General features: G+C 35.7%; 1 protein-coding gene across 1 annotated transcript in view; it reads left to right on the top strand.

The window, feature by feature from the left end:
- Nucleotides 1–12,237, top strand: part of AP1G1 (adaptor related protein complex 1 subunit gamma 1) — a 78,983-nt gene that overhangs the window by 23,006 nt on the left and 43,740 nt on the right. The window contains exon 2 of the mRNA XM_059150706.1: nt 944–1,147. Within this exon, the coding sequence (XP_059006689.1) occupies nt 947–1,147 (201 nt within the window). The 5' untranslated portion in view covers nt 944–946. The remainder of the gene's footprint in view (nt 1–943; nt 1,148–12,237) is intronic.

Genomic DNA, 12,237 nt, shown 5'->3' with positions numbered 1-12,237 from the left:
TGAGTCTGCACTTAAATTCATCTCCTCATTGTCCTAATTATTGTAGCTTTATAATATTTCTTGAAATTAGGTAGTACAATTTCTCCAACTTTGTCTTTTAAAAATATTTTTTTAAAAAAATATTTTATTTATTTAGCGGGAAGAGACACAGTGAGAGAGGGAACACAAGCAGGGGAGCAGCAAAGGGAGAGGGAGGGAGAAGCAGGGAGCCCAATGTGGGGGTCGATCCTAGGACCCTGGGACCATGAACCAAGCTGAAGGCAGATGCTTAACAACTGAGTCACCCAGGTGCTCCCCCCCTTTTTTCTCTTTTTCCTTGTTTTGGCTATTACAGGTTTTATTACCGTTACTATTACAATTTTAAAAATACGAGGATATGACTCTAGTAGTCTTCTCCTCTGAGATTGGTTTATTATTTTTTCCTCATCACAATTTCCAGAGAGTACCCAGTGTACTGAGATGATTGTTGTTTCTTGGAAAAAGTGTTTAAATCTAATAATTGGTCTTGTAATCTCTATTTTGTTGAGTTGAACTTTGTGATCATATTCAGTATTCATCTGATAATTTATTGTGTTATACTGAGTTAACAGTTGAGCAGAAAATATTTGTCTTTAAGGTTGGGCATATAGACCTTTTCTTAATTACTTTAAGGATGGAGTAAAGATTTGGATTTCCTAAGATACTTTGATAATAATGATGGATTTTTAGATATTGGTAGATTCTGTGTCTTATCTTGCTTAACTTAATACTTAACACTTTTGTTTGTATTCTTTCCAGATATTTACTGAGTTGAGTTTGTATGTAATAGCTTTGCTGAAGCTTTGTATCCTTGGACTTAGAAAATCTTGAATTCTTAAAAATAAGAAATTTTTGTGGGAAGTTGTGTGAATGGTTTTGATAGTAAAAAAGTGAACATTTTTATTTAATGTCTTTTCATATCCAGAGGATGCCAGCCCCCATCAGATTGCGGGAGCTGATCCGGACCATCCGGACAGCCCGAACCCAAGCCGAAGAACGAGAAATGATCCAGAAAGAATGTGCTGCAATCCGATCATCTTTTAGAGAAGAAGACAATACATACCGGTGTCGGAATGTGGCAAAATTACTATATATGCACATGCTGGGCTACCCTGCTCACTTTGGACAGGTAGGCTGGGCTGAGACCACATCTAGCAAGGGTATCTTATTTGAATGACAGTAGCTCAGGGAGGGTCGGTCCGTATTTTCCTGTCAGGAAAGACAGGATACTTTTCATAGTCACGTAGTCTGATCATTGTGGAACTGAAAGGTAGAATTGAGAAAGTTGTAGACTGGAAAGGCATGATATGATATTGCTGTCAGTTGTGCTTTCCATTGGGAATCTCTCATTATGTGGATTAGAGTATGTTTTGATGGTGGCAACTAGCTTGCTTTAAGGATTAACCAGTAGGTTGTGATTGGTCAGTCAGAGGGGCTGGACTGTAATGAATATTTAAGAAATATTTGCTAAATGTTTCCTTAGCTTTATTCTGTATGCACAATGATATAAGGAGGACCACTCAGAACAGATGTTTTTAAGTAAAAGAGTTAATTAAGTGGTTGCCACATAATGGCATTTGTGGATTTTGTTGTAATTAGCTCATTACTTGATTGCTATTGCCACTGTGCACGTCTGCCTCCTGATTTTCTCCTACACACAAATGCATATTACTAGATACAGCCAGTTTAAGCTCTGAGAAGGGTATTCTTGGTGATAATTGCTTTCTTCTTTCCATGTTTATACATGTTAAGGGGGATTGAGTCACAGAGAAGGGTATAGCAGGTTGTTTTTTAATTCTTATTAATGCTATTAAATTTTATCTCACTGAATTTAGGAATTGTATTACATGCTAAATAGTCTTTTTAAGGAAAAGACTACAAAATTGAAAGAATGTGCAACATTAGGAGAAATATACCACCCATGTTTCCATTATTCAAAGATAACCATTTTTAATGTTTTGATATATTTAATTTACCTGGAAAGGTGGACATGTTTATCTTTTGTTCAGCCTAGTAAGTCCAGTGAAAAGAGATTCCCCACCTCTGAATTAAAACAAAACAGTAATGGGATTGAATCCTATCAGACTGACTTGGGGTTAGTTTTATGCTTATCTTAGGGCTGGGAATGAGGTCACTTTCTCTAGAAATACGTGATTGAAAGTGGGAGAGCATTAATTTCCCAAAGGAAAATTGAGGTGTTACTATCAGAGGAAAGGAGAACCAGGTACTAGGCAAACTCTCCTCTGAGTAAAACACGTTATATGCTTTTACCACATCAAAAAGCGATCCAGGTGGTTATACATTTAGTGAATGTCATAGTATAAAGCAAATAGATTGTATATTTTTGTTGGTTGATTCTAAGTAGACACATTTAGGTTAGATTTACGGAAATCTATTATGTTGCGCTTTAAAAGATAGTTAGGGGTGGAGGTGGGGAGACTTTTTAATCTCTATACTCAGAAATAACCATTGTTATCATCACAGAATTAAAGGAGTTTTTTTAAAGACCAACTGTTGAATTTAAAATCATATGTTAGATTTAACACTATGATATTTCATTTTGTGAAAGAGTACTCTCTATTTCTAAGAGTCATTACTATGTGAATAAAATACACTTTCCAACTTTACTAGATGGCATTTTTTTGGGTGTTCTGGAATTTAATTATTTAATAAAACATTTAATTCTTAGGTGGAAAGTGTTAGTATTTAAGGAAACTGTACTAAAATTTTGGTACCAAAGAAAAGATTTTTCTGAATAGGGATAGGAAATCATAACTTTAAGTCCCTTACTCTATTTCCTCTACTTGAATAAGTCAGGGCCCTATCCAAGCAGTAATTTGGTATCCTGCCCATCAGAATTTCCTTTATAATGTACCCATAAAAAGATTCTTATCTAGGTTCTCTCACTTGCATGTATGAATCACAGTATCATTTTCATTTAATTATGTGTAAAACAGCTACCGTTTATTGCATTTTATTAGACTTGTTAGACTTGTGCTGTTCATTATGATAGCCAGTACATGTGTAGCCACCGTTCTCTTGAAATGTGGCTAGTTCAACTGAGGCGAATATTCAAGGAAAGTAAATTTTTGATGGGTATTTGATGCAGTTACTGGAAAACTTTTCAATGTTTTCGACAACTTGGGTATGTGAATCTACTTTATCAATTGTAAATTTTATGAAATCTAAATATAGTTAAAATATTTCTGATGGATATGTAGTATACAAATTGAGATGTGCTGTTAAGTGTAAATTACATACTGTATTTAGAAGCTTTAGTACAAAAGAAAGTTGTATAATATCTAATAATTTTGTGTTGATTATATGTTGAAATGATATTTTAGATATATTGGGTTAAATAAAATCTATTATTCAAACTAATTTCACCTGTTTCTTTTTACTTTTTACTGCAGTATCTAGCATGATGCTGTTCAATAGAAATAAAAATATGAGCCAGATGTATAATTTAAAAATTTCTAGGAGCCACATTTGAAAGTCTTTCAAATTTTACAGTAATACCCACAAGATAGGTAATATCCTCATATTGCTGATAAGGAAACTGAGATTCAGAGATTAAGGGACTTGTTTAAATTCACACGGCTAGCAAATATTAGGGAGAGGATTAGAACTCAACTTTGTATAACTCTAAAACTGATTCATTCTTTGGATATGTTTAAATCTATAAATAAGTGTATTAACTAAGGACTTTAGCCCTGACTTACTGTACAGAGGATTTGGGGTGACATTCATTACCAGCATCTGTTTAAAAAAAAAAAAAGATAGTAGAAAATAAGAGTTGAGAGAAGGAAGAATTCAGAACCCAAAGTCACTGTACTACTTGCTGTTGGTGAGGCAGGTAAGCTAAGAAAAATAATTCAGTTATGTGGTCGTTATAACCAGAGTTTAAGAGGATGACTACCAGAACCAGGATTCCTGGATGTATATTCTGGCTTTCTTACTTTACTATCTGTGATTTTGAGCAAGATCCTTAACCCCCCCGCCTTTTTTTTTTAAGATTTTATTTATTTATTTGTCAGAGAGAGAGGAGGGAGGGAGTGCACAAGCAGGGGGAGCTGTAGGAAGAGGGAGAAGCAGGCTCCCACTCTCAGCTGAGCAAGGAGCCCCCTGTAGGACTTGGTCCTAGGCGGCTAGGATTGTGACCTAAGCCAAAGGTAGACACTTAACTGACCAAGCAACCCAGGTGTGTCTGGATCCTTAACCTTTCTTTTCTCAGTTTTCTCATCTCTAAAATGGGAACAATCTTCATACTTCTCTATGGGGTTATAATGAAGATTAGTAAATTAAATGAGGAAATGTTAAATGTTTATGTTTTGTGTGTAAAAAACTCAAATATTACTGACTTTACCATTTCCTCAAGGACGGCAAACTTTTTTTTTTTTTTTTTTTTTTTTTCAAGAAAATCACTGAATTCTAAAATAGGTTTTCATTTATTTATGTATTATGTAATCTCTACACCCAGTGTGGGGCTCAAATTCACAACCCCAGGATCAGGATTTTCATGCTTTTCCAACTGAACCAGCCAGGCACCCTTAAAATAAATTTTCTTATGTGGCTTTTCTATCTAGGAGTCTCTTAGTAATGTAAAGCACTGTAACTCAGTATTTTTACAACAAAAGCCGTGATAAAATTTCCTGTAGGGTTTGTAACCTTTCGTGTGTCTGGCTTAAACACGACCCAGAAATAAAGTTGAGTATCTAAAAAAGTGGGTAGATTGCAGGGGTAAAATATAGTGGCTTGGGGGGCCAGATTCTTCCACAGATGGGTTTTGTTTTGCACAGAATGTTAAATTTTTTGAATTTGCTGCTGACATAAAAATCAAGGAGCTTCTCATGGAAATCTGGATTTTTAGTTTTTCTTAGAAAATCAGTAGGATTTGACATCACTGGATCCACATTTTGCCATGGCACTTGTAGGCTGGTGACCTTTTCCAGGCTGGGCTTGCATTGTCTATTTCTTTCCCGTCCCAGCCTGGCCTGCTGAACTCAGTTACCGGTCCATAGTAGTCTTCCCTTCATCAGCACAGTGTAGCACTTCACTTCCTTATGTTCTTTAAAGTTTTTCCAGTGTTCTCTATAAAGTCTTACAAACCTTTGGTGAAATTTGTAGGTTCCTTGGAGCTCTTCTTCCTATTGCAAATAACACTCTTAAAACTTGAATAATTAGGATTTAGATATACAGAAATATAGTTCATTTTTGCATATTGATCTCCTTAGCAACATTATTGCCTTTGGTTCTGAGAGTCTCTGTAGACTCCATTGCTTCCGCATAAGCAGTACTGTTGTCTGTAAGCATTGGCAATGCTCTGACTTTTCATCCTTAGTCATTTTTTTTCTTTTTCTTTACTACACTGTACCTTTAATTGGATGGTGATAGTAGGTGTCTTTGTCTTGAGCACCGTTAAGCCCAGATTGTGCCCAAAATAAGCCTGAACTCTTACTGTGCCAGAAAACAAAAACTACAGAGGTCATGGTAAAAGGTTTATTAGCCACCAGAAGTAGCTTTTTGTTGTGCCCCCAAATAAGAAAATTCAAGCAATAATATGAGTAATTATAATTGAGTATATCAAGTAAGTTTATATCAGTGAGTTCATAATTTTTTTTTTATCCTAAGTGTTTATTTGAGAGAGAGAGATAGAGTGAGCGCTCACAAGTGAGCAGGGAGGGGGCAGAAGAAGAGGGAAAGAGAGAATCTCAAGTAGACTCTGTCCTGAGCCAGGAGCCTGACATGGGGCTCAATCTCACGATGCTGAGATCATGACCTGAGCCAAAATCAAGAGTTGGATGCCTCACCTATTGTGCCACCCAGGGGCCCCAGTGAGTTTATAAGTATTAAACAAATTTTTAAAAACTTCATTGGTCATCTTTGGAGCATACTAGGGTCTCATTTTGAAAATTGGTAAATAAAAGGAAAGAAACATTTATCCTACCTTTATTCGTTTTAAGATTTTATTTACTTATTTTATAAACTTACTTTACAGACAGTTCACAAGCAGGCAGAGAGGCAGGCAGAGAGAGAAGGGGAAGCAGGCTCCCCGCTGAGCAGAGAACTGTTATGCGGGGCTTGATCCCAGGACCCTGAGATCATTACCTGAGCTGAAGGCAGAAGCTTAACCCACTGAGCCATCCAGGTGCCCCTATCCTGCCTTTTTTTACCAGTAGTTCCTTTTGAAGGAATTATTGGTAAGTTCCTTCCAAGGAACTCTTGGTAACCCAAGGCTACATATAGAGAAATTACTTCTTAGAGGAAAAGCCCAACCAATAAATGAAGAAAGAATAAAAGAAAGAAGATTACCATTTTGTAATTCCTGGTGATCATCACTGATCCTAATGTCACAAAAGAGAGAGAGCCACCAGAAATAATTATATACTTCTTGATGAAAGTTCATACCACCACCTATGAAGTGTATTTGCTAAGTCAAAACAAAATAAAAGCTGAAAAACCTGAATCTGATCAAGAATCTTGTCCATTTAACAAGGGACATTCATAACAGTTCATTGCAGCGTTGTTTCTGATATGAAAACATTGGGAATAATCTTTGTGTCCACAGAAAGAATAGGTAAGTTGTGGTATATTCACAAGTGGGATAGTATATTAGCAGTGAATATAACTGAATTACAATTTCTTATCTGAATATGAGTAACACTCAAAGACGTTGAATGAAAAGAACAGGGATATGGTATGACACATAGAGCTTAAGACATTAAAAAATAATTGTCTCCACATATGTAGTAAGGCATGGGGCATGGCAATGATGAGCAACAATTTTGAGTTCTGGTTACTCCTAGGATGGAGAGAAGGGAAATGGGACCAAGGCAGAGTATACAGAGGGCTTCAGTTGAATTTGTGATACTAAAAAATGTAAAATAAAGTGAGTAGGTTAAAATTTTAAGATTTGCTAAAGCTGGCTGGTGGCTCAATGAGTATTGCATGATTTTTGTGTATTTTTGAGTGAAATATCTCATAATTTCATAAGTTTTCTGAAGAGGAAAAATGGGATGCAATAGCAATGTTAAGTATTTTGTGTTTGTTTTTCCCCTTTGCCAAAAGAATGAAAAAACAACCTGGTCTCAGAGATTTTTATGTTCCATACTACATAGTGGTAAAGCAGTTCCAAGCTTATTCTGTGTGTGTGTGTGTGTGTGTGCTGTGTGTATAAACTAGAAAGTTATTTTTGAATATTAAATAGAAATAAAGGTAATTTTTAAAAACCTAACCAATCAGTTGCAGTTCCATTAATAAATAGTTGCATATTTTCATCAAGGTGATTGTTCACATCATAAAGCTTAGATGTTAAATTTAAAAGCAAATGTATATATGCATTTGACCTTGTGGGTAATTGTTCTGAAAGCTAACAAAATAGGTCTAGATTCTTTCAAGGGCAACCAGATTAAATGTTTATAAAGGGCAATATTTGTACTTGCTTTAGAACAATGTAACAAGGCTCAAAACCTTTCTTTTAAAAAATTGCTTTGAAATTCAGAAAAAGTTGGAATATTGAGTCAGAAAATGTTTATGAAAACAGTCTTTACCTGAAACCTACTCCATCAGGATATTTTGGGGATGACCTGCGTATTTCAGCTACGTATTTCAAAACTCTTCCAGTTGTTTTTGATCAGTCAGGTTTAGAAACCACTTCCTTAAGGCATTATATTTATTCCAAAGGGAGCCAGTAACTTCACTCTCTAGGCTTGCTAATGGCTGCCTGGAATGTTTCTGCTGAGAAAAATTCTTAGACCACTTCAAGGGTCAGTTGTTAAGAATTAGTGACTACTGTATTTGCCTTGAAAGTAAAGAGTGGAGGGGAGTGTTAAGGTTGTCTTCATTTTGTGACCCAGTTATCTTAGTGAAGAGGAGACTGAAGCCCAGGTTGTTGAAATAACTTGCTTAGGTCTCTTAAGCTAGAACCAGGATTAGGGCTTTTAGGTCAAATAGTGTCTTTTTGTTCTAGTGTGTTATATAAAGGGATAGGAATCTTTCTCTGATGTTTTCTTACTGTTTCTCACCTTGAATGAGTGCCCTTCTTAACTTTTTTGCATAATAGCTTGTGCTTAATTGTCACAGTGTGTATATAATACATATATATATATACTATGATGTATATGTATGTATCATACTTGTAATATATATCCACATGTTGGTTTTTTTGTGTGTGCCCTTCCAACTGGGTATCAATGAGAATGTCTAGCTCATTGGTTTTTACACAGCAGGAGTTTATGAAGTTGAAAAATCACAGCTTAAAAACAACGGGAAAGTAAATATAAAGAAAATCAGTGAGCAGCTAAAAATTATCGCAGTCAGACCTTTGGGATGGAAGATAGCAGGGAGAGCGAGGAGGTTGCTGTTGAAAAGCCGGTTGTAAGAGTGTTGTTGAAAAGGAAGAAGCTGATAGTGAAAAATACAAAATAACTGCCGGCAGAAGAACACATAGCCATCGAAGGCATTAGAGATAAGGAATGGACGTAACTTTGTAAGCTCTTACAGCATTACAGGTGTGCACAATAATCGTTCATTAGGAATTTAAGTTATTTTAAAAAGGCTGATTGTTCCCATTTACTGAGTTGTATTTTCATAAGATTTTTGGTCTTAAATTCTCAAAGTCTTTTCATAAAACTATTTTAAGACTCAAATGCTTTTTTGTTAATTTTTGAAATTACGTGTTACTCAGTTTGGGAGAGGGAGTAATTGCCCTAGGTTTTTTCCCCCTCCTTTTTTTTTTTTTTTTTTTTAAAGATTTTTATTTATTTATTTGACAGAGAGAGATCACAAGTAGGCAGAGAGGCAGGCAGAGAGAGAGAGAGGAGGAAGCAGACTCCCTGCCGAGCAGAGAGCCCGATGCGGGACTCGATCCCAGGACCCTGAGATCATGACCTGAGCCGAAGGCAGCGGCTTAACCCACTGAGCCACCCAGGCGCCCTCCCCCTCCTTTTTAATTCTATCATTATATTAACTTTTCTAACCACAAATTAGATAAAAGTTCCCTTTATCCTGCAGTTTTATACTTTTTCCTTCTGGTCCAATATTCTTTATCTTTGGAATAGATAATGACAGTTCATTAATGCAAAATTTAAAAGATAGAAAAGAATATATGATGAAAACCCTGCTTTCTGTTCACTTTCAGTTTCCTGTTTTGTTTTGTTTTTAAGATTTTATGTATTTATTTGAGAGAGAAGGAGAGTGCGAGCGAGAGTGCACAAGCAGGGGTAGCTGCAAGGGGAGAGGGAAAAGCAAGCTTCCCGCGAAGCAGGGAGCAGGATGGATGGATGCAGGGCTGGATTCCAGGACCCCAAGATCATGACCTGAGCAGAAGGCAGAGGCTTAACTGGCTGAGCCTATGAAGCGTCCCTGCTTAGTTTCCTTTTTATAGGCAACTGTCTGTGTCTATCCTTCCAGAGATATTTAATACATCTCCAGGCAATGGAAATGCCTACTCCACTGTAAAATACATGTGTGCAGTGTCTACTTAGTAATCTGTCTTGAAAATTAGCCCATGTCCTCATTCTTTTTGCCAGCTTCTTTGACATACTCATGGTAATGTATCTAGCATAGTAGTCCATGATACTTTTTTTTCCCTTAAGTTTCTATTTATTTGGAGGGGGGGAGAGTGCAAGTGTGAGCACAAACGGGGGGAGGGGCAGATGGAGAGGGACAAACCAGATTCCCTGCAGAGCCAGGAGCCCAGTGTGGGGCTTGATCCCATGACCTGAGCCAAAGGCACACACTTAACCAACTGGGCCACTCAGGTGCTCATATTCCATGATGTTTATGGATCATAATTTATTTACACTGATGCCTTATTAATGGACACTTATTTCCAGTCTTACTGTTTATTTATTTACTTTTATGTAAGCTCCACACTCATTGTGAAGCTCAAACTCAGGACCCTGAGATGAAGAGTCACATGCTCTTATCAACTAAGCCAGCCAGGTGCGCCTCCAGTCTGACTGCTTAAAGCAGTACGATAATTGAATAATTACCATTATTTTACATATATCTGAAATGTAAAGATAGTGTAAGTTCCTAAAAGTGGAATTATTGAGTCAAAGGGTATATGTATTTGTATTTTAGATAGGCCAGGTGTTTCTGTCTACAGCTTGTGCCACTTTATAGCCAGTCACTAATGTCCTCGCTCCGTAATGACAGTCTAACTTTGCTAATATAAGAGGTTAAAAAACTGTCTCACTATGGTTTCCATTTGCATGTCTTTTTCTCTTCCAGTAACTTTACTGAGACATATTTTTGCATATCTTATAATTCACCCTTTTCAAGTATACGGTACAGTGATTTGTTTTAAGGAAATTTACCTACTTGGGTTTGCATTTGTTTTATGAGGAGGTTGAACTCCATTTCCTATGTTTGAATTATTTTTGTTTTCTTTGAACTGTCCATATTCTTTGTCCATTTTTATATGGAGTTGTTGGTCTTTTTATTTGTTTTTTGTTTTGTTTTGTTTTTGTTTGTTTGTTTTTTTTAGTTGTTGGTCTCTTTGAAAATCAGTTTGTAGGGTCCTGTTACATAGCATTTTGTGTCTATGAAACAGGTTGGAAATATTTTTTCCACATTTGTCATTTGTTTTTTTACTTTGCTCAGGGAGTTTGGAGTAAAATCAAAAATTTATTTTTTATCTCTGTTGTTGTGTGAATATAAAAGCTAGACTGTTTTCTGTGATCTTAAAGCATATGTTAGATTTGTAGATTAGCAATGTTTCAGGTGGGATTTTCAAGTAGCTTTAAGTGAGATGGAGTGGAACTCAATTTGAGGTTGTTACCTAAGGGGCAGAAACATATAATTGATTTTACCATTTTTCTTCTGTAACTCACACTGGAGTTGCCTATTTAGTGGTTGCTGCTCAAAAAATGGATGCCTTCACCTAGTATTTCCCCCAAAACCCCATTGTCCATCCCTCCATCTTTTTTCTTTTACCATATCTGAAAACTATGATAATATTCTTAAAGATGAAACACAGTGCTTTCTTAGCATTATTGCTGGCCACTAACACCAAAGTGTAGAGGATGTGATGAGAATTAATCCTCAGTGGAGGATGTTTTTCAAATGCCATTTCCAGTCTTGAATCTTGGATTTTCCTCTCAAAATTTGCCACCTTCGTAAAACAAATGTATATTCTTGAAGCAAAGTCATTGTACCAATGGGGAGTATTAAAAAGAATTAATTTAGTGTTTGTCCCTTTAAGTTGTAATTTTTTTCTTCATTTTCAGGTAAGTTTTAAACAAGTGTCACAAAGAGTAACAAATTGTACTCTCAAATCATTGATGACTTTTAGTGTGACTGTCTTAAAACTTGGCCTAAAAAATACACAGTCATATTAATGCCGAAGAGTAAAGTCTGTCTTCTTCATTAGTTCATCTTAATAACAAATTTTTGGATAATTTATTTGCTTAATGCCTGGTATTTGTTAAAGGCACGATTCAATAAGGATGATTAAAAATTTCAGTCATACCTGAAACTCTTTTAGAACTGTTTTTTTTTTTCACTGCTTAAATATTCATTTTTAGGATTATTAAATGGGAAGGTTAAAAATCCTTCTATTTGAAAAAGAGTAAGATTTTCTGATAATATTTTAGCTCCTGTCTTTTCATTCACCTCAGCAGTAATTTTTATGCTGAGATTGTGAAAATGACTTTATTCATTTTTTTATTTCAGATATTGTTTCTTAAAATTTAAATTGAATGCATAGAAGGAAGGGAAGGGTTGTTATGTAATCTGTCAGTTTCAGAGGCATTTCAGTTTCCCTTTTGGATCCTGGTTATTCTTAGAGGCTTTGATTTGTTCATGATAGTATAGTCATTCTGTTAACTTGAGGTGTTTTTAATGCAGATATATCAAGAGCAGTTTTTAAGTAGCTTGAAACAGTTTTATTTGCAAATGCTTTTATTTTCCTCAATTTCACTTTGGAACTTACAGGCAAATTCAGATGGGAATAGTTTCATGATTTTAGACTGTTGTATATATGTCTGCATTTGAACCCCTTTCCTTGGGATACAGTGATTCTAAATGGGAACATAGTTTGCAAAACTCCTCTTGGAGTTTTGGAGTGTCTAACTTAGCTACACGCTTTGAAAACCATCACTATCGAGGGGATATTTGGCCTTTTGCATGTTAGTCAAGGTGGAATAATAAGGTATATCAAAATGATTATGATATTCAAGAAAGGCTAAGTATCAAGACGATCTATTTAACTAC

Source organism: Mustela lutreola, chromosome 16 (genome assembly GCF_030435805.1).
Source record: "Mustela lutreola isolate mMusLut2 chromosome 16, mMusLut2.pri, whole genome shotgun sequence".
Taxonomy (NCBI): Eukaryota; Metazoa; Chordata; class Mammalia; order Carnivora; family Mustelidae; genus Mustela; species Mustela lutreola.
The sequence above is the reverse complement of the archived record's forward strand: the minus strand, read 5'-3'. Positions and strand labels throughout refer to the sequence as shown.